The 27451-nt window shown below is 38.7% G+C and overlaps 1 protein-coding gene across 1 annotated transcript; it reads right to left on the bottom strand.

Moving 5' to 3' along the window:
* Positions 1-713: 713 nt before the first annotated feature.
* LOC134657091 (arginine/serine-rich coiled-coil protein 2) lies at positions 714-26878 on the bottom strand. The gene is made up of 12 exons (XM_063512644.1): positions 26704-26878; positions 25964-26026; positions 22735-22804; positions 20346-20466; positions 18511-18595; positions 13144-13223; positions 11460-11567; positions 11119-11190; positions 9328-9419; positions 6539-6669; positions 2604-2754; positions 714-927 (listed from the first exon to the last, which is right to left on the bottom strand). The coding sequence occupies exons 1-12, from the start codon at positions 26773-26775 to the stop codon at positions 773-775; spliced, it is 1200 nt and encodes a 399-aa protein (XP_063368714.1). The 5' UTR covers positions 26776-26878; the 3' UTR covers positions 714-772.
* Positions 26879-27451: the final 573 nt, after the last annotated feature.

Here is a 27451-nt window from a genome sequence, read left to right as displayed (position 1 = left end):
CAAACTGTCCTGCAGTTTGGCAGAAGAAAAAAATATGTATGTTAGGGTTTATTTCATCTGAATAAACGATTTTTTTTTTTTTTTTTTTTCCTTTTTGATGGAGTCTGCTATCTCTGGCGCTTCCTATTTGACTGTTGTGTTCGTTTGAGATTTGGAGGGAAGATTGGCAGTTAATATCTGCCGTGGAACAAGCCCTATGATCCTAGAACGCTCACTCATCACATAAGATCGAGTCCTTCACTATAGGCACTAGCACTAGTACTGTCCGCGCTGAAACCCGAGCCCTAAGCCCCGCATCGTGTGCGTGACGTCGTATTGCGCCTGCATGGCTTGGAACAGCTCCTTTTCCTTTTTGATGAGGTCTGCTATCTCCAGGCCTTCCTGTTTGACTGTTGTGTTCGTTTGAGATTTGGAGGGAAGATTTGCAGTTCATATCTGCCGTGGAACAAGCCCCATGATCCTAGAACGCTCACTCATCACATAAGATCGAGTCCTTCACTATAGGCACTAGCACTAGTACTTTCCGGGCTGAAACCCGAGCCCTAAGCCCCGCATCGTGTGCGTGACGTCGTATTGGGCCTGCATGGCTTGGAACAGCTCCTTTTCCTTTTTGATGGAGTCTGCTATCTCTGGCGCTTCCTATTTGACTGTTGTGTTCGTTTGAGATTTGGAGGGAAGATTTGCAGTTCATATCTGCCGTTGGAACAAGCCCTATGATCCTAGAACGCTCACTCATCACATAAGATCCAGTCCTTCACTATAGGCACTAGCACTAGTACTGTCCGCGCTGGAAGCCGAGCCCCACGCCGCGCATGGTGTGCGTGGTGGCGCGCGCGACCTCGTACTGGGCCTGCATGGCCTGGAAAAGTTCCTCTTGCTTTTTGATGGGGTCTACGGTCTTCTCTGGAACCTCTTGTTTGACTGCGTCTGTATGAATTAATTATTTATTAGACAGGTAGATGATGCTGGTACGTCTAAATCATAGTTCACTTAGCACAATTTCACTATTTAGATAGATTGTCAAGTATATTTTTAAATCGATTCACACTTGATTAATTACTTAGGCTTATAAATTTGTGAAACAAATATCTAACAACAGTAACAACTCAACAACCTTCCCTATCCAGGTATATAATGACGATAAATGCTAATAGTCTATAACTGATATGATAATCTATTTCTGAAACATTAAAATTTAAATTCCTGAAATTAATTCACTAAATGGTATTGATATAATTTACAATACCATCTAGTGAATAAAAATCTATCTGATAAGTTGATAACCATTGTTGGTGTATTCCAATTTTCCAATCTTTTATAGAAAATCGCACTCAGCCGATGTTCATCTATTTGAGAGTTTACCAGAGATACACACATCAAACTGATAATATCGTAAAGAAAACGTGACGAAGCCCTCCAGTGGTGAAGGCCGGATTCGAACCGGCGTCTTTAGCAATCCGGGCTAACGCCTTGAACCCCTTGGCCACTAATTACCATAATATTAATTTTATGCGTTAATAGGGGTTAAAATGAGTCTTTAAAAAAGACAGAGATTTGTTAATTATCAGAAAAGAAACTTGTCGAATTAGACACGAAGAGCCCTTTAAACTGTTGGACCTAGTAAACGGTGATTAGGAGCCAGACAGCCCGACTAATCGTTGCCAATCGGAAGCGTGCTCGACTTGACGTGCTGACGTTGCCGTCATTAATCATAGCGCACGTCATAGCACTTGGCGGAGCGCCCGCACGGAAATAGTTACGATTCTTTACAACTAGTTTAATAAATTCAATGTGTTTTATTTTGTTTTGAACACTTATTCTAAACTTCGTACTAATAATATAAATCTCGCGTCAGTTTTCACGTACCTATTTACTTCTAGAAATATGCACTAAAATTAAGCATAAACTTTCATGAGTTTTTCACAGAAGTATAATACTATATAATAGTGCTGAAATCTACACGCCGCATCTGTAAATATATCTTTACGTATAATTCGCGCACGAATCCCTCTTAATATTATAAAAATACCTACGATATATCTGTCTTACCTCTTCACGCTTAAACCGCTGAACTGACATAGATGAAATTTGGTATAGACAGACAAACAAGAAAGTCAGGATATTGCTCCCACGTCTCCCCCTAAATTCACTGTTTTCGAGGTCGAAATGTGTCTAATTTCCAACTACAAAGCAGGGATGTTGCGGATGCCGATTTTTAACGGCTCACATCCGCGGATGCGGATGTCAAGATAGATACATAAAAAAACGTCAAATATTACATTTTAGTAATTTTTATTTCAAAAAACCGGCCAAGTGCGAGTTGGACTCGCGTTCCAAGCAAAGGTTCCGTACATTAAGTCCCACTCACGCTTGACTGCTCATTTCTAATAGGTTTTTTTGGCTAATGACTAAATTACCTAGCAGTCTAGCACTTACGCCGATGCTAAGACGTTTCTGTACCGACCTGTTCCACATCCGCATCCGCATTAAATCCGCATCGATTTTATGCGGATGCGGATGCAGATGCGGATGTTAAAAATAATGCGGAAGTTCCGCGGTTGCGGATGCGGATATTCGCAACATCCCTGCTACAAAGTACTCACCAGGGTCTCTGATGCCCATGAGCCGCATGAACTTGGAGGCCTGCTTGCCGTCCTGGTCGGCCGCGAACCGCGTCCCCGTCCAGGGCGCCGCCTTCTCGGCCTCAGACTTTTCTTCTTTCTTGTGTGCCCATAGCAGCTTACGTTTCGCCACCTGAAGAGACAGATATTAGTGATCGAAGTTCTATGGGTCGGATGCACCCATAGACTAGGAATCCTCTAGACCAGTGGTGGGCAAAGTACGGCCCGCGGGCCAGCTCCGGCCCGTGAATGGTTTTATCCGGCCCGCCGCCGGTCCTATGAAATAATTAATATATGGTATTGGCCCACGGTTCAAAAATAAATCGCAAAACAAAATAAATTTTGGCTACAATTCTGGCCCTCCACTTAAATTTCCTAAACTTTCTGGCCCCCTATGAAGAAAGTTTGCCCACCACTGCTCTAGACTGAGTTTAGAGCAATTATTTCATGAAACCGATGCTGACAAAAATACGGGGGTGCGGGGGGACGAGGTGAGCGAATCCCGTGCCGTGATTGGTCCGTTCAAAGACACGGACCAATCACGGCACGGGATTGACTCGAAGATGGAGTAAAACTACCGTGGCAGAGGGGGTAGCGTTACTATGCTCAGTCTAGAGAATGTCTTGTCTGTGGATGCACCAAACCGTCTGTCAGAGTTCGCTAGTTTCATAGTAAACCGCCGTGGCGCGCCGGGTGATGTTGATCAGTCTGTCAAGTGCGGATGGCGCAACTGGCACTAAGGGTCAATTGCACCAACCAAACCGTATGGCACCGTTAGCGTTCGCAAAATTGTATTGTATGTGAATTTGCATAGTTCTCTGGTGAGTAATGTTGATCAGTCTGTCAAGTGTGGTTGGTGCAACTGGCCCCAAGTCTAGCACAGGAGTGGCGTGACAGTATCTCACCCGCGAGACAGACTACTCGTCTTTTTCTAACTGCATTAATTAGAGAGGGACGTGTAGTCTATCTCGCGGGCAATATACTGTCGCGCCGGTCACACGGCACGGTAAGTGGTTAGAAGTCTTCAAATTACCTCATCATCATCATCATATTCCTCGCGTTGTCCCGGCATTTTGCCACGGTTCATGGGAGCCTGGGGTCCGCTTGACAACTGATCCCAAGAATTAACGTAGGCACTAGTTTTTACGAAAGCGACTGCCGTCTGACCTTTCAACCCAGAAGGAAAACTAGGCCTTATTGGGATTAGTCCGGTTTCCTCAAGATGCTTTCCTTCACCGAAAAGCGACTGGTAAATATCAAATGATAGTCTTCAATAAGTACTGAGCATGGCATGAGAGAAGAGATGCCTGTTAGACACAATAGCTAACAGAAGGGGCAAGATGGTTGGCCACCTGTTTTTTTTTTTTTTTGCTGTTTTGTTTGACATTATTTTTATTAATCATTTTTATATTAAACCCATACATGACGACTTCTTCAAGGCGACATATTCAGATACGGCACGACAGATTCTCTTGAAACATCCTGGAGGGCAAGATTAAGGGTAGAAGACGCAGAGGAAGGCCCAGGATCACATATCTCAGCCAAATAAAAGATAGTTTCTGTCGTGTCGTACGAGGGAGTTAAAAGGCTGACCCAGCAAAGAGAAGAGTGGCGATTACTCCACCGACAAGAGCATAGCTCTTAAATATTGATGGTGAGTGTTAATTTTTATTTATTTATTTATTTAGAAATTTAATTCAGGCAACAAGGCCCATATTACAAATACCTTGCAGACTAACATACATATGTATCTTATAAACTTATAATCTTTAATAGAAAAAAACCGACTTCTCTAACTACTAGCCTAACCCACTTAACGGTGCTTATACTTTATTTGGTAATATGTATACATTTTATGGTAATCATAGTGGTTGATTTAGTTTAGGTATCATAGTGGTTTTCCGGGTCAAGGTCCGGGTCTGGGTCCGAGTCCGAGTACGGGCCCGAGTCCGGAGTCCGGGGCCCAATCCAAGTCAAAATCGAAATTGAAAATCACAAAACGTGTACTATGCGTCGTTGAGGAGTTCTGTTCTGATCATCATCAGCAGTTCCACTTCATCAAATGCCACAGTTTTTAATGTAAATGCTTGATTTTCTGATGAAAATATATAAAATTCTATACGGATGCCTTTAAGATTTGAGAAGTTCCCTCGATTCCTCATGGATACCATGTTCAGGACTTGAGATTGATATAAATGTGCCTAAAAACCTAACTTGCTTAACAAACATAACGAAAAGGACAAATCGCCAAATGCGAGCTATGCGTCGTTGAAGAGTTCCGTTATGATCATCATAAGCAGTTCCACTTCATCAAATGCGACAGTTTTTAATGAAAATGCTCGATTTTCTGATGAAAATACAAAAATCTCTATACGCATGCCTTTAAGATTGGAGGAGTTCCCTCGATTCCTCGTGGATCCCATCATCAGAACTAGAGCTTGACAAAATTGTGGCTTAAAAACTTAACTTGCTTAACAAACATAACGAAGAGGACAAATCGCCAAACGTGAACTATGCGTCGTTGAAGAGTTCTGTTCTGATCATCATCAGCAGTTCCACTTCATCAAATGTCACTTTTTTTTTATGTATATGCTTGATTTGTTGATGAAAATACAAAAATCTCTATACGCATGCCTTTAAGATTTGAGGAGTTCCCTCCATTCCTCATGGATCCCATCATCAGCACTCGAGCTTGACAAAAATGTAGCTTAAAAACTTAACTTGCTTAACAAACATAACGAAGAGGACAAATCGTCAGACGTGTGCTATGCATCGTTGAAGAGTTCCGTTCTGATCATCATCAGCAGTTCCACTTCATCAAATGTCACTTTTTTGAATGTATATGCTTGATTTGTTGATAAAAATACAAAAATCACTATATGTGTGCCTTTAAGATTTGAGGAGTTCCCTCGATTCCTCATGGATCCCATCATCAGAACTGGGTTTTGACAAAAACGGGACCAATCTGTATGCATATACATACAATCAAAAAAATAATTTTCAAAATCGGTCCAGTAATGACGGAGATATGGAGCAACAAACATAAAAAAAAAATAAAAAATAAATAAAAAAAAACATACAACCGAATTGATAACCTCCTCCTTTTAGATTTGGAAGTCGGTTAAAAACTAAACACTAGTTATTTAGTCGATAAAACGGCGTGGCTCCGTTGCATCTGCTGCTCCTGTGTCGGATTCGGCAGTTTGCCCCGGAACCTCCGAAACACGACACCCCTCGGCCAGAAGTCGGCGCACTCGATGGTCCCCTGCAGCGCTCGCGCACGCGCACCACAAAAGAGTTGAAGTGCACGTAGTGGCGCGATCGAAGCGGGAACACCGTCAGCGTGTAACCGGTCTTCTGGTGCACATACTTTACTTTATTTTTGAGTATAATTACATGGACACACCTCATTCGGTTCTCGTATGCTATTTTATTTTTACTATCATTTTCTTTAATTTAATGAATGTTTTAATTAGGTATACAGGATTTTGACTCTTGGAGACCCTATACATTTCTAAGGATAATTTGATTAACTACTATATATTGTAATCTTTTAGTTATGATGACACTTAGAGACATTTACATCTCTAAATAATTTTAGATTATAGTTTTTGTATCTTTGTGTTTTTTTTTTCAATACTATTGTTATTGCGTTTTTTTGTAATTCGACATTTAGAGGCTTTATACATCTCTATGTTAGTTTGATTTGATATTTACGGCTTAGTTGTATTTTATAATTATTGATGTGTTTTTTTTTGCTGTATGTAAATTCCATATTGACGTGTAAAAGTGCCCTTGTGGCCTATTTGCTGAATAAATGTTGATATTTGATACATACTCCACCACTTCAGCAGCCGTGGCGGTGTAATGCAAGCGCGATACGTACAGCGCCTTACTCGGTGTAAAGCTAAACTGACCTGATCGAGTATTTTATTGGCCTGCGGGTTGTAGTAGGAGGGGAGCGGGGCGGGGTGTCCGGGCTCGTGCGCCGCCGCTCGCAGCTGCTGCGCCGTCGCCATGGAACCGTCGGGGGTCTTGATCTGCAGACCTGAGGAAATTAACACATTCATTGCCACCCAGCCAAACAAAACGTCCGCGCCAAGCCACAAGAAATCGTCATATAAAGCTGTAATATCACGATCCCGACTATCGGGTCGTTCGGCCTTTGTTGTAAGATCGTTATAATTAGTACATTATTGTCGAGGTTCGGAAGTAGCTACTTGCAGGCTGAGGATTCGTTTTAAACGGACGACCTTGGGAGTCCGGTTAATTGAATCCGAAGCCAGCAAGTAGCCTAGCCGAGTCATATATAGTGCTTTTCTCAAAAATGGTGCAAGAAATAGAAATATTTTACAGAAGCAACGTTCTAATTTTCACAGAAAAAAGTAAAACCATTAAAAAGATTTGCTTGCCGCCTTTAAAAAAAAAAGAAGTGTATTTTTCTGTTGAAAATACGCCAACGTATTTGAGACACCTAAATAGTCGCGGTACCAACATTATAATAATAAGTGCTGATCATCTGTTTGGCTGTTTAATGAGCCTATGCCTTTATTTTATTTTATTTTACTTTATTAGGTACACTAAACAGACATCGTACAATATCATGGGTAATACAATTGTACATTATGGCTTAAATCTAGCACGAGATCCAAAACAAGTGTACACAGCATGTTTTACAATTTAGCGGAAATATTACAAACTAATTAACACCATATTATAGCTACAGTGAAAAATATCAGAGAAGAAAAAACTATCTAAACATTACAATATAACGAGTAACGAACTTTACATATAAAAACTATTAAACATCACAGATGAAACAAACTTAGAGGATTAAGGCAGATGTCATCAGTTTAGTGGGAGAAGAGGAGAAGAGGACGCCAGCCAAGCACTTCCTAAACCTAGCGATGTGAGGGTCAAAAATATCAATGCCCCTACCGCGATGATCACCGGCTGTTAAATCGTTATATTGGCGGCACATTCTTGTAATTGGATTATAGAAGGAAGTGTGTTTTGTTGTTGCCTTCATGTGATATGGCCATTTAAAGTTTAAAAAAGTTTGGAACTCGTTAAATAATGGAATTTGTATGCAACATTGCAGTCCCGAAATCGAGACTGCAATGTTTTTAACTTTTTAATTTTTTGAATGACCATAAACTACGCACTTCGCGACCTATTTTTTAACCGGCAACGTCGACTTTTGAGTCCATTTTTGAGAAAATTAATTTGATTTGTTGTAAGATCGTTATAACAAGACCTTTATGACAATTATGACTAACGTCGACCAATCCTTTGACCTGCCGAGATGACAATCATCAAAAAGTTTCTTGTCAGGATCGTGATGTAATGTCGTCTACATTACATCACGATCCTGGAATGTAGGGGAGCCCATACATTCTACGACTCTTCTCTTTCCGCACAGACCCTATAAGGTAGTCCCGCGGACCGGCCTGTACAGTCGCCTTCAGATATAACGGAGCGGCTAAGGCGCTCACAAATATCTGAACACGCCTCTATTGTCAAGGCGTTAGGTTAGATGCGACGATGAAACACGACAATTGTCACAAAATTCCGACACAGAACTCATTTCCTGTCAAGAATTACCCGAAAATTCTTTTAAATCTTGTGACAATTGTTATAAACTTCGCAAGAGAAATTGTGACGTCCCACGGGTAAAGGTACCTTATGGCCGTTGGCGCTTACGCTATTATTAACGTCGCTCCGCCGCCGCGCGCTATTATTATTGCGGCGCTATGCGACGTAAGCGCCAAGTGCCATAAGGTACCTTTTGCCGTGGAACGTCACATATCTGTTTTTTCCGATGTAATAAAGTTTTTTTAAATAATACAATGATAGTGGCAAACAGGAATACGGCCCGTCCGATGGTAAGCGGTAACCTTAGCCCATGGATGCCTGTGACGTCAGCAACAGTGATGTTTTACAATCGTCGCACCTGTCACCGATGTGAAATTGGGGCCTGTTTGTGAGGCTCGCATGTCCGGCCCACCTGGTCCCTGTTCCACCACTGTAGCAGCAGTTTCTTCGTGTTTCTGGCTTAGCTGTATAAGGTGATCCCGCGGAGTGTTTCTAAGGTATTTTATGAGGTATCTTGCAGTTTCTTGTCAGGATAGTGTAGAGTATAAGGTAGTCCCGCGGACCGGCCTGTACACAGAGCGACTGTGACCAGAACAGAGTCCTGTTACGATCCGGGTACAGGACGGTCCGCGCAACTGCCTTGTTCGGGATCTCTTCTGTTCTTGCTTATATACTACATGTATGTATAAACTCTTTATTGTACAAAACACAGAACACAAATTTATGGCACAGGATATGCAGTACAAAGGCAAACTTATGGCTTTAAGGGATTTTTTCCAGTTCACATTTGAGTACATGAGAATTGATGAAGAACGGTAGACAAATATAAGCACTGAGTACAATAGACTAGAGGAAAGTCAATAAAATTATGAAAGAGGGCGCAAATAAATGAAATAATCATTAGAAGTGAGATACCAGTTTTATGCGACTGGCGTGTCTTGATGCAGCCGAATTTGATCATTTTAATGGATATAGAGGGTTTATACTGTACAATTCGCATGTTTTTAAAAATACCGGGATCCCGTTATTGCATTCAAAAATACCGGTATTGAAAAATGCCCAAAAAAGACGGGATCCCGATATTGGAAGCCCTATTATGGATAAGACTTACCCATTTTCTCCATAACATCCAGTTTCCTGTTGACCTTGAACGAGGAAGGCTTGTAGTCTCCGTCGCCGCGACGCTCGGTGTATCCGGAGCTACTGTGTAATTAAAAAAAATATTTTATTTATATTTAAAAAACCGCCCAAGTGCGAGTCGGACTCACGCACGGAGGGTTCCGCACCATCAACAAAAAATAGAGCAAAACAAGCAAAAAAAAACGGACATCCATCCAAGTACTGACCCCGCCCGACGTTGCTTAACTTCGGTCAAAAATCACGTTTGTTGTATGGGAGCCCCACTTAAATCTTTATTTTATTCTGTTTTTAGTATTTGTTGTTATAGCGGCAACAGAAATACATCATCTGTGAAAATTTCAACTGTCTAGCTATCACGGTTCGTGAGATACAGCCTGGTGACAGACGGACGGACGGACGGACAACGGAGTCTTAGTAATAGGGTCCCGTTTTTACCCTTTGGGTACGGAACTCTAAAAAGGCCCATTCTCGGATTCGTATATTTGCAATTTTAAGATAAGACTTGATTCGTATGGTTCTTTGAAAAACTGTTACATACTAGATAAGGTTAATAATTGTAATAATAATTTTCGCAGCTACTAAAATATAGCGATAGAAACTGCGACCTTCAGTGATGAGCTGATGCGGAAGGCGATGCAAGGAAGAGAAGTTGCAATTTTGACCACTGCGGGTAGTGTATTGTACACCGATTACCGAAGCCCCATTAACACAGAATAAACAATAGTACTAGGTACAGAAGGTTCACTCTCTAACAAAACGCGTCTATTACGACTGATATGACCGCTAGGTGGCGCAAGCGCGAGCAGGCGTCCATTCAGTAGCGGTGCGCGGCAATTACTATGGCTAGACACCAAAATTGGTGTGGGCCGCATGTAATTGTAGCAACGTGAGATTGCGAGGCTCTCTTTAGTTTCATAGAGTACTAGCTATACTTCGTTTTTTTTTAGCATTAGAAATTTGGTAAACAATCTTGATGCGTCTTTTAATTGAAAAACACATTTTAATCATAAGTTACGGTAAATATGTAACAATTATGAATCTAATACGATCTTTTATAGTCTTCTGCTTTCATAAGTAATAGTTACTGATTTTTAAAAAGTGTTTTTCAATTAAAAGACATGTCAAAATCGCTTATCTTCTTTCAAGTTCTTTCTAATGCTAAAAAAAAGCGGCCATGTGCGAGTCGGACTCGCCCATGAAGGGTTCCGTATTTAGGCGATTTATGACGTATTAAAAAAAAAACTACTTACTAGATCTCGTTCAAACTAATTTTCGGTGGAAGTTTACATGGTAATGTACATCAATTTTTTTTAGTTTTATCATTCTCTTATTTTAGAAGTTACAGGGGGGGGGGGGCACACATTTTACCACTTTGGAAGTGTCTCTCGCGCAAACTATTCAGTTTAGAAAAAAATGATATTAGAAACCTCAATATCATTTTTGAAGACCTATCCATAGATACCCCACACGTATGGGTTTGATGAAAAAAATTTTTTTGAGTTTTGTTCGAAGTATGGGGAACCCCAAAAATTTATTGTTTTTTTTTTCTATTTTTGTGTGAAAATCTTAATGCGGTTCACAGAATACATCTACTTACCAAGTTTCAACAGTATAGTTCTTATAGTTTCGGAGAAAAGTGGCTGTGACATACGGACGGACAGACAGACGGACAGACAGACAGACATGCCGAATCTATAAGGGTTCCGTTTTTTGCCATTTGGCTACGGAACCCTAAAAACGAACGAGGTATGTGCATAGTTACCCGGCGCCATGTTGCGGCGGCGGGGGCGGCGGGTAGGCGGCCCCGGGGCGGGGCGCGCGCGGCTCGCGGGACCTGACACAGGAGACATTTACATATTATATCAAACAATTCGTAGGTAGACCACGCTAAATAGAGTATTTGACTACTAGTCAAATCAGATTCTTTTCACCACACCAGCTCGGAAAGGCTTACTTTGCACTTCAAAAACTGATAGCAAAGTTGCATTTTATTCACATTAAAGTAATCAAATGCTAATTTTGAGTTGTTTTCTTATGTTTGCTGGTAGAATTCACTTTTAAATAATTATTTTGGATAAACTAATAAACATCAGCCAGCCTTACCTTCTATCGTCATCGCGACGGTCTCTGTAACGTCCCTCTCTGTTATCTCTGTCACGCTCGCGCTCTCGCGATCCTCTGTCTCTGTCGCGACGATCGCGATCTACGAACCTACAAAACAAACAATCATTAATAAAAATGTAGCATTAATTATTTTTTTTCCTACTCGTCGACTGTATATAAACAAGCTTTGCAATATCGTACCCAATAAGGCCACTCAGCAAGCTTCGTGGCCTTAACACGGTACAAGACTGAAAAGCTCTCCATTATATCACGACTGTATAAATAGTACATTATTGCAGAGGCCGGGAAAGGGCAATTCGTGGATGAGTTTCGATTTTGTCGGACGACGCGTAGCGGAGTCCGACAAAGAAGACGAATCCACGAATTGCTATTCCTGCCGAGGCATATATAGTGCTTTTCTCCAAATCATGCGAGAAAATAAAGTAAAATAATAATTATTTAAGCATCGAGCATCACTCAAATCGAAACTTCACATCAAAAACGTCAAAAACAATTTCCCTCTTTAATTTATTTTTAAAAGTTAAAGGCACATACTTATTCTGCCATTCAGTACCATTCAATATTCGTTCATTGAAAATATAGTTGGTCAAACCAAATTGTCAGTAAATAAGAACAAAAAAAACTATACTCATCCTTTTCTTTCGGGTTCTAGTACTGGTGTAAGACAAAGATAGAAACTATAATTGTGCAATATAAGCTTTATGAACACGGATGAGATCCTTAAAAAAAATATAAAAATAATCTTTGATTTTATTAAGCAGTATTCGCACGATCATACACGAGCACAATGGTCTTGTAAGAACGAGACATGTAAGGTCGTTTATATTACTATCTCACTCTATCCTATAGCTTGAAATGATAGCTGATCGCGGGTCGTGTAGACGCGGCCCGCGGCTATAATAATTGGCTGTTTGCGTTTTTTATTAAAAAAAAGTAAAAAACACTACAGTAATAAGTTATTACTGTAGTGTTTTTTTACTTTCCGTCCGCTAGAACAGGACATCGATAGTTTTATTTTTTTAAATTAGAGTTTGTCAATAAAGAAGTACTTCCGGTACTATTTTTGCTACAATAAGGTGAACATTTCCGAGCATATTGGAGAAAATACTATTGAACTACGAAGGAATAAAAAAAATCCAATCGATTTAAGACAGTGGTCCACTGATCTACTAATAAATAAATTACCAAAGTTTACTTATTTGATTACCTACCTACAGCGAATATGTCCATCTTATTCTTAATTGTTTTACACCTTTTAGATTTCCCAAGAATATGTAAAATGTAGACAATTTTTGTACTCAATAAAGCTGTTCGCTACGATTACATGCGAGGAAATAATTTTAGCGTATAGAAAGGTTATTTTGAAATGAATAACGAATGAGCTGTAATTAAGTAAAAATTTAACGTTTTAGGAAAGATGTGGGGCGTAAGTGCCGACATAATAACATAATAAGTGTCTAATGAAACAGAAAGGTTACCGTACGATGACACGGATGACATGTGAGTGTATTGAAAGGTTTATTAGAGCTGTAATTAATTACAGCTCTAATAAACGTAAAAAACGTAAAAATTTAACGTTTTAGGAAAGACGTGGGGCGTAAGGCACTTACGGTAAGTGCCGACATAATAACATAATAGGTGTGTAAAGAAACAGATAGGTTACCTGGGCGACACGGCGTCTCGTGCGTCGAGCGAGCGCCCCGGAGCCCCGTCCCCGAACTTCAGGTCCATGAGCGCTGGTGGCTGCCAACAACATTACATTAACACTAACACATGCCTTCTGTGTTCTGCCAGTCCCAAGGATGGGACTAGGAATAACGGATAGTTTTTTAGGGTTCCGTACCCAAAGGGTAAAAACGGGACCCTATTACTAAGACTCCGCTGTCCGTCCGTCCGTCCGTCTGTCACCAGGCTGTATCTCACGAACCGTGATAGCTAGACAGTTGAAATTTTCACAGATGATGTATTTCTGTTGCCGCTATAATAGGCCGGTTACTAAACTTTAAATTGTTCGAGAGCATCACATTATATCCTACAGTATATTTGTGTTTGGAATATAATAGAACACTATTTTGTGAATCTATGTGTAAAGTAATCTCTAAAAAATATATTGAGATTTTTGGAAAAAAAAATTTAAAAATTTAGTTTTTAAAAAGATGTAAACATCAAATTCTACAGTAGCGATTTTTTGTTCAAAAGGCATAACTAAATATTTTACACTGTAAGTAAAATATGCACCACTTTTTTAGTGGTGCATACGTCACGAGCAATAAAAATGTTTGAAATAAATAATTACAATACAACATTAATTAAACACTTGGTGATTTTCCACTATATTGTTACACCAATTATTCTACTCAATCTAATAAAATAAAAAACCAGGGGATTTTATTTTTACTATTTTTTAAACAATTATAACGTATTTTACCCCACGCGCATTAATTCTACAGTATATTTTTTTAATGCACCATACAGCCTGTAATTAATGTTATCACAACGTCAAAGAATCTCCTATTAATACAATGAGCTTTTGTCACAATTGTAAAAATGGCTATCGTTAAATTATTTAAATGATCGGCGCGGGGCGGGAGGGGAAGCGATGGCGATACCTCAAGGCCGCACGGCCGCAAAGCAACGGATTGGATAGGATGAAGGTATCTTAGGGCGGTTACAGAGTAGCGTTTTATACGAGCGTACGCGTACAGTCACCAGCAATTAAATGTCTGCTAGTGCACGAAAATACTAACGACCTTTTTTCCTACGTCCAGTTGACCTAAGTTTAAAATGTATAAATTGCGAAACTTGTAACGACATGTGTCCCACGTTTAGCTGACCTAAGTTTAAAAAGTCTACCGTACCGCGAAGAAATTCAAAGGTGTATGTGAAGTCCCCAATTCGCATTGGGCTAGCGTGGGGACTACCGTACGAAACTGATAATTTTATTTAACATCACGATTTTTGGTCGTTCATGAACTGTCAAAAGTGACGTTTCTTCAAATAAAAACGTCACTTTTGACACTTGTATGGATGGGATATGTCAGTGTCAAACAAGTGACTAAAGTGACGTTTTTTTTTAGAAACGTCACTTGACACTTGTATGGATGGGATATGTCAGGGTCAAACAAGTGAGAAAGGTGACGTGTTTTTAAGAAACGTCACTCTTGACACTTGTATGGATGGGATATGTCAGTGTCAAACAAGTGACAAAAGTGACTTTTTTTTTAAAGAAACGTCAGTTTTGACAAGTATGGATGGGCTATGTCAGTGTCAAACAAGTGACAAAAGTGGCGTTTTTGAAGAAACGTCACTCTTGACACTTGTATGGATGGGCTATGTCAGTGTCAAACAAGTGACAAAAGTGACGTTTTTAAAGAAACGTCACTCTTGACATTGACACTTGTATGGATGGGATATGTCAGGTCAGGGTCAAACAAGTGACAAAAGTGACGTTTTTGAAGAAACGTCACTTGACACTTGTATGGATGGGATATGTCAGGGTCAAACAAGTGAGAAAGGTGACGTTTTTTTAAGAAACGTCACTTTTGACACTTGTATGGATGGGATATGTCGGTGTCAAACAAGTGAAAATGTGACGTTTTTTTAAGAAACGTCACTCTTGACACTTGTATGGATGGGATATGTCAGGGTCAAACAAGTGAGAAAGCTGAAAGTTTTTTAAGAAACGTCACTAATACACTTGTATGGATGGGATTGTCGGTGTCAAACAAGTGACAAAAGTGACGTTTTTTATGAAACGTCACTATTGACACTTGTATGGATGGGATATGTCAGTGTCAATCAAGTGACTAAAGTGACGTTTTTTTTAGAAACGTTACTCTTGACACTTGTATGGATGGGCTATGTCAGGGTCAAACAAGTGACAAAAGTGACGTTTTTGTAGGAACGTCACTCTTGGCACTTGTATGGATGGGATATGTCAGTGACAAAAGTGAGTTTTTTAAAGAAACGTCACTTTTGACATATGGATGGGCTATGTCAGTGTCAAACAAGTGACAAGAGTGACGTTTTTTATGAAACGTCACTATTGACACTTGTATGGATGGGATATGTCAGGGTCAAACAAGTGAAAATGTGACGTTTTTTTAAGAAACGTCACTCTTGACACTTGTATGGATGGGATATGTCAGTGTCAAAAAAGTGACAAAAGTGACTTTTTTTAAAAGAAACGTCACTTTTGACATGTATGGATGGGCTATGTTAGTGTCAAACAAGTGACAAAAGTGACGTTTTTGAAGAAACGTCACTCTTGACACTTGTATGGATGGGATATGTCAGGGTCAAACAAGTGAATATGTGACGTTTTTTTAAGAAACGTCACTCTTGACACTTGTATGGATGGGATATGTCAGGGTCAAACAAGTGAGAAAGCTGAAATTTTTTTAAGAAACGTCACTAATACACTTGTATGGATGGGATTGTCGGTGTCAAACAAGTGACAAAAGTGACGTTTTTTATGAAACGTCACTATTGACACTTGTATGGATGGGATATGTCAGTGTCAAACAAGTGAGAAAGGTGACGTTTTTTTTAGAAACGTTACTCTTGACACTTGTATGGATGGGCTATGTCAGTGTCAAACAAGTGACAAAAGTGACGTTTTTGTAGGAACGTCACTCTTGGCACTTGTATGGATGGGATATGTCAGTGACAAAAGTGACTTTTTTTAAAGAAACGTCACTTTTGACATATGGATGGGCTATGTCAGTGTCAAACAAGTGACAAGAGTGACGTTTTTGAAGAAACGTCGCTCTTGACACTAGTATGGATGGGATATGTCAGGGTCAAACAAGTGAGAAATGTGACTTTTTTTTAAGAAACGTCACTTTTGACACTTGTATGGATGGGATATATGTCGTTGTCAAACAAGTGACAAAAGTGACGTTTTTTTTAGAAACGTCACTTGACACTTGTATGGATGGGATATGTCAGGGTCAAACAAGTGAGAAACTTGACGTGTTTTTAAGAAACGTCACTCTTGACACTTGTATGGATGGGCTATGTCAGTGTCAAACAAGTGACAAAAGTGACGTTTTTGAAGAAACGTCACTTTTGACATGTATGGATGGGCTATGGCAGTGTCAAACAAGTGACAAAAGTGACGTTTTTGAAGGAACGTCACTCTTGACACTTGTATGGATGGGATATGTCAGGGTCAAACAAGTGAGAAAGGTGACGTTTTTTTTACTAATATTGACTTTCAAAGTATTGTCATTAGGCTTTTTGAACGTAGCTATTTTGAGCGTAGCAATTTTAAAAGTATTGGTCTCAAATTATTTGTTATTTATTTTGATTTCTCGCAAAGCACTTGTTATTATTCCAATATTTTTTTGATAACACGTGTTAAATAAACAGATAATTGTAGAAATATAAAATTTTCGAGTGTAGGATGAATAAACATATTTTTTAAGCATAAAATAAAAAATAAAAAATCATAATAAATAGATCTCACGGTATCCGAGTGGTGCAAATTTTCATATCAATTGAGATTAATATTATGACCTAATCATCAAATTTTCGAATTGTGTAGGAATTTTTAAGTTACATTTATATCGATTATTTAAAAAAAAACTATAGATTGAGCTTACTGTACACAGCTCACAGGAAACTCTCGGGATTTCTTTGTTATTAATCATGAACTAACTTAAGACATATAATTGATACATTATCCCGACTGTATGATTTGGTCTGTATAGTGTTCTAGATATTGACCCTAGGGTCATTAATTTCATGAAGAGCTCAATTACGGTACTGGAGATAATCGTATCGTGGGCATCTGTAAACCCTAAATATTGATTAGAAAAAGCTTTCGAAACTGTACGAATTAATGCAAGCAAAATTTTTTCTTCCCCCGCCTATAACAACAAATACTAAAAACAGAATAAAATAAAGATTTAAGTGGGGCTCCCATACAACAAACGTGATTTTTGACCGAAGTTAAGCAACGTCGGGCGGGGTCAGTACTTGGATGGGTGACCGTTTTTTTTGCTTGTTTTGCTCTATTTTTTGTTGATGGTGAGGAACCCTCCGTGCGCGAGTCCAACTCGCACTTGGCCGGTTTTTTTTAATAAATAAGTTTTTGGCAAAAATTTCATTTTTGGTACAAGCTTTTATCGTTGACTGTACTATTCTCACCACAGGCAACTAATACTCATCGAGACAAATCTAAAAACCCCAAACACAGTTAGGTTGCCTTGTTTTATCACAGAGTTCCTATGGCCACCTCCTGTCTCCATCATCAGATCAGCTCGATGGTACCATAATATTGCATTGTCACAGGACTTACATATGTATGTAAATTTTCAGTTTCATTGGAAGTGGGTCAAATTTAACTTGCAAGATTTGACCCGTACAAATATACACAAACTTTACATTGCAAGTTAAATAAAATTTTGTAAAATCCATGAATTTTTCTTCAATATCCGCTAGCTACTCAAGGAATAAAACTTGCCAAGTCAAATGTAATTTGGATACATATTTTTTCACCTCAACAGCTCGAACAAGGGTACTTTGCTACTTAAAAACAGTGAGCAAAATCGCATTTTGCTCACTGAGTGAGACAAAATGAGCAAAATGCGATTTTGCTCACTGTTTTTAAGTAGCAAAGTACCCTTGTTCGAGCTGCTGAGGTGAAAACTTAATTGTTGGTATATCTTAAGAAAACATGAGTGAATAGGTAAGTGATGAAGAAGGAATACATTTTTCGGGTTCTCTAATATTATCTCACTGCTGAGGTGAAAAGTTTTGTGAACTACACGAGATCAAAGTTATTTACATCTCGTGCGCTTCGAGTCCCTTACTACGCTCAAGATTCTAAATTAGATTCACGAGCGTAGCGAGTAGTATAGAATCTTTCGCTTGCACGGGACTCAAAATAAGCACTCGAAGAAATATCAAACTTTGATCTCTTGTTGTACAAATAACTATATCCTAAAGATTCATAATACAATAGAACGGGAGACCTTTTTATAGGCCTCTGGGCGTCTAGAGGTTGTAATTGACGTGTGTATACCTTGTCAGGTCTGTCATCGGGTCTGTCGCCCAGCAGCCCGCGGCGGGAGCTCTCGTGGCCGCGGCTGCGGTCCGGTCTGTCCGATCTGTAACAAGTTAACAACTTTATTAATGCTGTTTTTCACTCTTAAAACTCTAGGTTTTTCGTATTTAAATGAACCAAACTTGCATTTTATGGTAGTAAACCTTTCCATAATGGGACATCTACCGAGCATGTTAGTAGAACATGGTACAGCAGTTCTTCTAACAATCTATGCTACTATTGTCTCCTCGCTGATGGGACAGAATCAGGGATCGGAACCGGTTTTTTGCAAAAACTTAGAAATAACCATATTTTTCGAATTATTTTATACTCGAAATGTAGGACTCGGTTGTGTTTTTAGGTTACGACTTCGTATTATTTGATTGCCCAATTAGAAATGAAGTAATTAGCAAAGAACGAAAAAATACCGTTTCCGTTCCCATACAAAAAATACCGGTATCCGATCCCTGGACAGAATAACAACAAGAAATAGTTGATTGACCCATATTCATACTATATAAAATACAATACAAATCCTCTTTATTGCACAACCTCAATAAAACATTTAGAGACACAAATAATACATGAAAACACTAAGACAGACGTAACAACAGGCGGTCTTATCACTAAAGAGCGAACTCTTCCAGACAACCTTTTTGTATAGTATATAGGCAATATATACAAATGAAAGATTTATCCTCTGGGTCTTACCAAAAGCTTGTACGAGTTGACTTGCCATAATACGCAGCTTTTGAGAATGCCAATATAACATCGAGCGAGCTTTTCTTTTTTAGCTGCATCTGTTTTATAAGACAGTTGGGTAACTTGGGTAATGGGCAATGATCCATTAAATAGTGCCATTTGGGGTGAATGACCACAAACATTGTACTTAACATGGATAAGACTCGAGATTGCAAGACTCTTATTTTTTCACAAAAATATTTCTTGGCATGTCTTTAGGGGTGAAAAGGTATATCCATACTAAGCTTACGCACCGAAGTCCCGTGAAATGGCACTACCAATTCCGATCACTGGTACTGGGTATGTGGCGTCTCCTCCAGCTGTCACTGTCGACGACTTGCCACATGATTCTAACAGATGGCGTTCGTGAGGTAGAAACCTACATCGCACTTACGGAGTTTCAAATGTCACTTACTATATATACTCCTTCTGACTATCTCTCATGGACTTCGGTCCCCAGGCATAACTCGCCTGGAGAGAGTACTCTCTATTGCCCTTTCTCTACCTTCCCTAAAGCTTTGGATTCCTCCGAAAACGGTGCCGTCATGTTACGGCCGCTATATAGCGTTGACTGACGTCACTAGAACGTTGTCTATGTAAACAAGATGGCGCGGTTTCCTAGACGGCGTTACGTTACGTTGATTGTCAACGTAACGTAAGATGACGGCCGTCATGACCTTGTCGATAGTTTCGTGAACGTTTTATTAGATAGCGGTGACGCCATTTTGAATAAATGACACGAGATTTGAATAAATGATTCCGTACTACGATTATTTTCCTCTTCTGATGATATTTCATCCTCCAAGTAAATTATAGATGATCAAGCAAATCTTGTCAGTACGAAAAGGCGCGAAATTAAAATTTTCTATGGGACGTTATCCCATCGCGCCTACATTTTTCAAATTTGCCGCTTTGACCTTGGTGGATGACGGTGTGTTATGACGCCGTGGTACTTTCCACATGTCGCCACCGTAAAGACGGCCGTCTTTTGCGGCCGCTATATGACGGCCGTCATATGACGGCACCGTTTTCGGAGGAATCCAAAGCTTAAAGGTATGTTAAGTAGTAGTTACCTGTTAGATCTGTCATCGCGCCGGGGCGACCGACGGTCACGTGCGCGGTCGCGCCGCGGGGACTCGCGGCGACGATCCCGGCGGTCACGGGAACTGCCGCACATACGTAGATTTCCCCAATCTAGGCGGCCAAAAGTCCAATTAGTGAAATTCATTATCGGTATAATTTACTAATTACCTTATATAGTTGACATTCCTGGGGACCCACCCCCACCCTATTTAACTTATTTGATAAAGCATGTGCTTATCAACAGGTATTCAAAACTAGATCATCGCTAGCAGTGTGCATATCAGTTTTAAGCGCGTTAAATTTACTCTTACTTACAAAGTTCATAATTATTTTTTTACGATCTAAAGTGACGTTAACGTGATGGATTCTAATAATTCAGGTAAGAATCTATGTATTTGCTTCATAAAATTTATTATTTTCACCTTATTTTCATACTAAATGATAAGTTAAAGTTGAGACCTTTTTTAATGGTACTTTTTCTTAGTTATCAAAGTTTAAAGGTTGTTTTGAAATGCATTTTAGTCCGTCTCAGCGACCATTAATATTTTAAAATTTTGGTTACATATTAAACATAACAAAACCGGTGAAAACGGCTGCTACTACGTGCTACTCGCAATTTCTAAACCAATCTAAGTTAACAGGGCAAAAACTCTAAAACGTCTTCACATTTTTCTACTTTAACATAATTCGTTTTTTTTTATTTCAGAGTTATCCAGTGCTTCTGGTATTAAAGAAGTGACTCGTAAATATTTGTATGAACAGATAAAAGAACAGAATTTACCAAGTTTCAGTGAAAATTTGGAGAAATTGGAAAATAATCTCTTGGCCACACCGAAGAAAGTAAAAAGAACCTCAAACGTAAGTTTTCGAACTTTAAGGCACAAATAAAGCAAAGGTGGATAACTGCAAAGAGGAGAGAAGATCTGTTTTTAACTCAAAATCAGGCTTGGTTGGAAGGAACCTTCGAAATCCCTTGTGAAACGATTCATCGGCAGGGTCGTCCCAACAAATTATTTGCGGAATCGAGTGAACGGACCAAAAGGAGGAAAACAGAAGAAATCCGAGCTACTGTAGATGATGATATCATAGTCCATGCTGCACAAGTTTACAAACAGGTGGAAAAAGAGATGCTTCAAAAGTCCTCAAGGAAATAACGAATTCTCCAACACGAGCCACTAAGTACAAGAAATGCTGTAATAAGGAATCAGAATCAATCGCACCATTGTCTCCTTTTGAAGCACTCCAGATGTTTGTGGAAGCCGATCTTACTCGGCGACAATACGAAATAATAAGGGCTACTAACCCAACCAATCCCATGACGCCAACTATGCACAAAGTATTAATACATGGTGCGAAAATTATAGAAAACGCGATATTGCCAATCGGTCAACTGTCTGAGGAAGCGGCAGAAGCCCGGAATAAGCATTTTCGGAGTTACAGGCAAAACTATGCGAGAAAGTTTTCTAGGGAAGCGTGTAACCTGGACATTTGCCACAGGCTACTGCTAACCTCGGACCCACTTTTGAGCAGTACGAGGACCAAAAACAAAAGGGCACACAAGACGTTTTCCAGCTAAGCAATGGAATTATTAATGGCTGCTGAGCCGAATAGATAATAAAAGTAAAATTTTATGTTTTTTGTATACTTTTATTTATTTTATACTGTATATGAAAATGACTAAGATGCAAAAGTGTATTTTTATAGCTTAAATTAATTTTTGATAGAAATTTTTTATATAAAAAAAATTATTACTTTTTTTTTTACTTATTTATTGAAATAATATTTAATTATAAAAGACTACAAGGTTTTTTTATTAAATATCCCATATTAAACTCGATTATACGATAAAATGTTTTTGGCCGCCTAGATTGGGGAAATCTACGTATGTGTGCCGCGTGACCTTTCGCGATCGCGACTGTCGGCTGTTAACAAAATATGTAAACTGTTAAAAACATTTGAAACAAACTTGCAATGGATTTGAATTATTTTCGTTAATTTTTGAAAAAAAGTCAAAGGTCGCAATAGTCGCATGGCCGAATTTTGTTCAAAACGGTGAATATATTTCCATTCTTCTTCGATTATAAAATTCTGATTTTATTTTTAGTTTAAAATGGGGTAATTCGCCAGTAACTGGCCACTCTAAACTAAAAATTATTTCTATTCACCTACAAACAGAATTCATTTTAGTATAAGTGTGGCTAGTTATTGAAGGCTGGCCAGTTATTGAAACCTTATACTAAAATGATCTCTGTTTATAGGTGAATAGATTCATTTTTAGTTTTGGGTGGCCAGTTACTGGCTACTTACCCTATACACAAGTTGTATAGTTACAGTAACAAACATGTAAATGCAAAGTGTAATAAAGGATGTAAGTATTACCCTTATCGGAGCCCCGGTCGTTGGGGCGCTCCGCCTGCGGCAGCTCGGGCTCCGACTCCTGCTGCGAGTCCTGCGACAATACACAATACGCTACATCCTGACACTGTGACAGGTACATGGGGCAGGGTTACCTATCGCAACTCCGAAACATTATTTCAATGTTTCATTTTCAATTTTAATTTGTCCGGTTTTTATTTTTTAAAGCGTTGAATTTTCAGAAGGGTCTCCTATCTTACCTAACTATTCGATTAACTGATGTATACATCTAGCAGCAAAACTGCATGGCCACTCTAAAAATGAATTTCATAATGTGTCGATGCAATTTAGCAGCCCGCTGTACGTGTTTAAGTGCATTTAACTTTTGTTCCACCACTACAGTTAACTTTTGTAGAACTTCAACACTATGCAACACGATAACATTAGGCAACTAACTGCTGCCCAGTGTTGCTCTACTGTTGCTCCATAAAAGTTAACTGCGGTGTGGCTGTGGATGCAACTTTTCCGCGCTTAGATGTCAATTTTGAATACAATTTGAGCCCAAAATCCGTCTTCGACGCATATTGTGCGGAATGACAAGTTTCAGAATATACTTTAAGCGCCGAACAACAATGCTATATTTATTGTTTAATATTTATTGGTAGGTAGGTTCTTCACTGAAAAACATCTTCATGGATTGCCGTTGTGCCATGCCAAGTCAGGTTTTATTGTTTTTAATATTTAAAGGTCGAATTTTCAATGTTCGTACAAACAAAAAAGGAGAACTGCTACAGGGAAACGTAGTACCTTACCTACCCCACTCAATAGAAATTAATCACGTTTCTAGCTGAAAATCTAGTGATTTTAGGACTTATTGAATATTTCGATTATATATTTATGTTCATGTATATTAAATCCAAAATTTGACTACATATCGTCGTATCCATAGACGTACCTAACTACTCATACATAAAGAACATACCTATCAAAAAAACTTCCAACCCACGTAGTAAATCAATCATACCGCACCCACATATAATAGCGTGCTACGCGTACATATATACGCGGTGTATTCGCAATAAATTGTGGCCAAGTTAAAGCGATAAGGCTAACAGTGTTTTATTTATCGCTAGACGCTCCCGTGCCGTGGCGATAAAATAGAGTCGCGTAGTTTCAGTTTAGACTGTTTTCTTTCGAGTTGTAGTTTTGCAAAAGAAAAACTGACGAAGCCCTCCAGTGGTGAAGGCCGGATTCGAACCCTAACGCCATAAACCCTAGGCCACCCCGCCACGGCGGAACCCATCCCAATTTCTAGACTACATGCCATCTTACTAGGCGTCTTTGACAATTTAATTTGTTCCCAAAGTTATACTACAGCTCCTTTTCAATTATTAAGCTCCTAACACCTAATAAAAATAATAAAATCCTTCTTTAACGCTACTCGCCCTGTTAGTGCTTGAAACATTTCGCGCGAGTGACTACGTGAGTCTAAATCGTAAAATTATTGTAACCTTCTTTAAAGTTTCTGAAGATTCTATCCCTCCAAATGAACCTGGAAATTATCTTAAAAATATTTTTATCTGATTATATACCGTCACCTTTATCATTGTGAAAACAAATAATTATACTAAACGAAATTATTTGAAATAAATGAAAATAGTAGATAGTTGACTGTCTTAGGAAGGCCCAAGACCTTAAAAACATAAGTAATTAAAGATATATATGTATGGTTCTATTCTAACCAATATTCAACAGTCAATACATATTAATAATATTAATATAAAGAATACCTAAATCTTCAGTTATGTAGCCAATTAACAAATACACATGAATCAACTGTGTATAATTCTGGAGAGATGTAAACTATGATACAAATATATAAAATTCTCCATTTTTGTCCACCAACAGCAAGGGTTTTACCACCACCAATTGATAGGATGTTATAAGTTTTGTCCTAAAAATAAGCCCAAACAGGTATCCTTACAATAAAAACTGCTGAGTTCATATATTCATACTCACAGTTGAATGCGATTAACTGTTTAAGTTAAGGGTTTTTCATGTTAAGTTTATAATGTTTCTGTCTCAGAATGTCTATTCTATGTACTTACGTGAACCGTAGCAGCAAGAAGCCCTCAGTCCGTGCGAAGCCTCACCGGGATTTGACTTTGGTTTTGTGTCAATTTACAAATGGGTAACCATATAAAATAAAAGTGTTAATATCATCTTTGAAAACATCTGATATATAGAGTATACTATAGTGAAGTTTACTTGCGATAGGCTAATCTATACTTAATGGCTGGGCATGTATGAGGTCTCTGGTTGAGTTGAGTTCCAAATACATATAAATCTACAAAGTCTATTATTTGGAAAAAGAATTGTAACCATATTGAAATGCAACTTTTTTAAATATTTGTAGTCAGATTTTAATTGTAACTGTACTTTTACAGTTGTAAGGTGCGACCACACCACTGCTTAAAAACGGTGACGGTACGGATTGCAGTGTCGCACCGTAAGCGTACCGTTTTTATCGCATGCACTTCACAGCAGTGCTTAAAACACGCCGACAGTGCGGAATCGCAGTGACGCATCATAAATGTCACGATTTTATCGCATGCCCTCATAGTAAACACGGAAAATGTACGGCACGTCACTGCGATTCCGCACCGTCAGCGTATTTTGAGCAGCGGTGTGGATGGCACGCAAAACGGTACGCTTACGATGCGTCACCACGATTCCGTACCTTCACCGTTTTTTAAGCAGCGGTGTGGTCGCACCTTTAAACTTTCATTAACTTTAGTAGGAAACATCTTGCAAATTTTGATCAGCCATTGTATCAATTAATTAATTATTCTATGGATCAATTAGTCATTGTATTAACATCTTAACTTCAGCCAATATTTTTTAGTTTAACCTCTTCTCAACCTGAAACACTCTTGACAATACACAGCATAACTAGAAGAGCAATCTCCTCATCTTATTTCTTTCCTAATTGTATCTCAGAGCCAAGGGTCTGCTATTAGCGACACAATCCCAAGAATTGCGAGTACAGTTGAGGGCACAAAAATCTTTACAAGCCAACATTCCAAAAATATATTTATTTTTGGATTGTTGGCTTGTAAACATGTTTCGAACACAACCGTACAAATAGAAGTACCTACAGCAGACGCTGAGCTCAAAAGTGGTAGCTGAGAATGCGACCAGGATAAAGGCTAAGATGATGGAGTAAATGGAAGGGCAATATGAAGGTAGTTACCTCGCTCATGTCCATGTTGACTTCCTCGTAGTTGGTGTCGTCCTCGCGCCGCCGCCCCGCGCCCTACAAAGTCATTCTATTGTCAAGAGAAGGCAGATTAATAACTGTATCTCAATTTTTACTAAATATGATAGTCTAACATGTTTGTACATTTGTGTAGGTATGTATATATTCTTTATTGTGTCACATATATGGCACAAGATAGGCTGTACAAAGTCCCTTTGAGGGATCCTTTTTGTTTGATGCCGGCAAACAGTTTAAAAATTATTTACTTAGTAAGCAAGGCCTTTCAGTGACATTGAAAATTAAGCACATAGGTAATTGTAACAGCAGTGGCATAACACATGTGGCCAGTTAAAAGAGGTACCCTTTTACCTGGTAATTTCCTAAGGATTTATAAAAGGACTAAAAACCTTAAGATAGATACATTACCAAGGTTAGTCATAATTTCAACTCTAGATTTTACTTAATAAAAACTATTTATTTATTTATTTTAGACATAAACAATGTATTTTTTGCTAGTTTTTAAAATAACTATTGACATGTAAATATTACTTTTTACCAATAAACGCTATATATCTAATATGGTTATTGTTTATAGTAGTAAAAGCAGCTTAATTAATTTGTAACATGGACTAATATGAAATCTTGAATAGACCATGTTTCTTATAAATTTAATAAAGATCACTTTGTTTAGGTAACAGGCTGAGAAAAATGAAAATCAAAAAATAGAAACTTACCGATGAGTGATGACCACCATAGCGATCGTTTTCGTGCTCATCGTCACTTCCGTAGCCTACCAGAGAATCCATGTCTCGTAAGATTACTTCTAAGGTGTAACAAACTCTTAGAATAGATTATTAGACAATAATATTAACATAACAAACGCACTACCGAAATGTCGAAAATTTTCGTTCAATATGGGAACTGGGCAATATGGCGGACAGCGGCGCTTCGTAGGTTTTAATGAACAGCCAAGAATCGCACGGCCTGATGAATTTTAGACATAGGGCTCCATAGACCTCGCGACAAAACACTTGCGATGTTTTGTACATTGCCGATGAAGTAGGTGCAACGAATTCAATTGTCAATCAAAAGCCGCAATGTATATTAAATCGTATGCGATTTGTTGTAGAGTAGAGCCGCTATAAACGCGAAAATCGTAGTTCGCAAATTGCGGGCATCTTTCCCTGTCACTCTAATAACGCCTTCATTGGAGTAAAAGAGAAAGATCCCCACAATTTGCTGATTTCGGTTTTCGCGGTAGCTCCTCCGAAAAGAGTAGTTCATACGCATGCGCTGCTTGATTTTTTTATACTGCGTAGAACGAAACATACGTTCGAATACTAATTCTACATTTAATGAAAGATCAGGTAACAATTCGATAAGAATCAAAGTTATAATTTTTCTCAATTAAATTTACATTTTACAACTTTTACTAAATATCTGTGTATCACAGTATTACATGGAATGCACAAGAAGATTTTT

Source organism: Cydia amplana, chromosome 19 (genome assembly GCF_948474715.1).
Source record: "Cydia amplana chromosome 19, ilCydAmpl1.1, whole genome shotgun sequence".
Lineage (NCBI taxonomy): Eukaryota > Metazoa > Arthropoda > Insecta > Lepidoptera > Tortricidae > Cydia > Cydia amplana.
This window is presented reverse-complemented; position numbering and strand designations above follow the sequence as displayed.

Coding starts and splice junctions, on each gene's coding strand:
- LOC134657091 (XM_063512644.1), bottom strand. CDS start 26,775: ATGGATTCTCTGGTAGGCTACGGAAGTGACGATGAGCACGAAAACGAT. Junction 20,467..22,734: donor CGACCGGGGCTCCGATAAGG/GTAATACTTACA, acceptor TTGGCCGCCTAG/ATTGGGGAAATCTACGTATG. Junction 11,191..11,459: donor CGTCGCGATGACGATAGAAG/GTAAGGCTGGCT, acceptor CTCCTGTGTCAG/GTCCCGCGAGCCGCGCGCGC.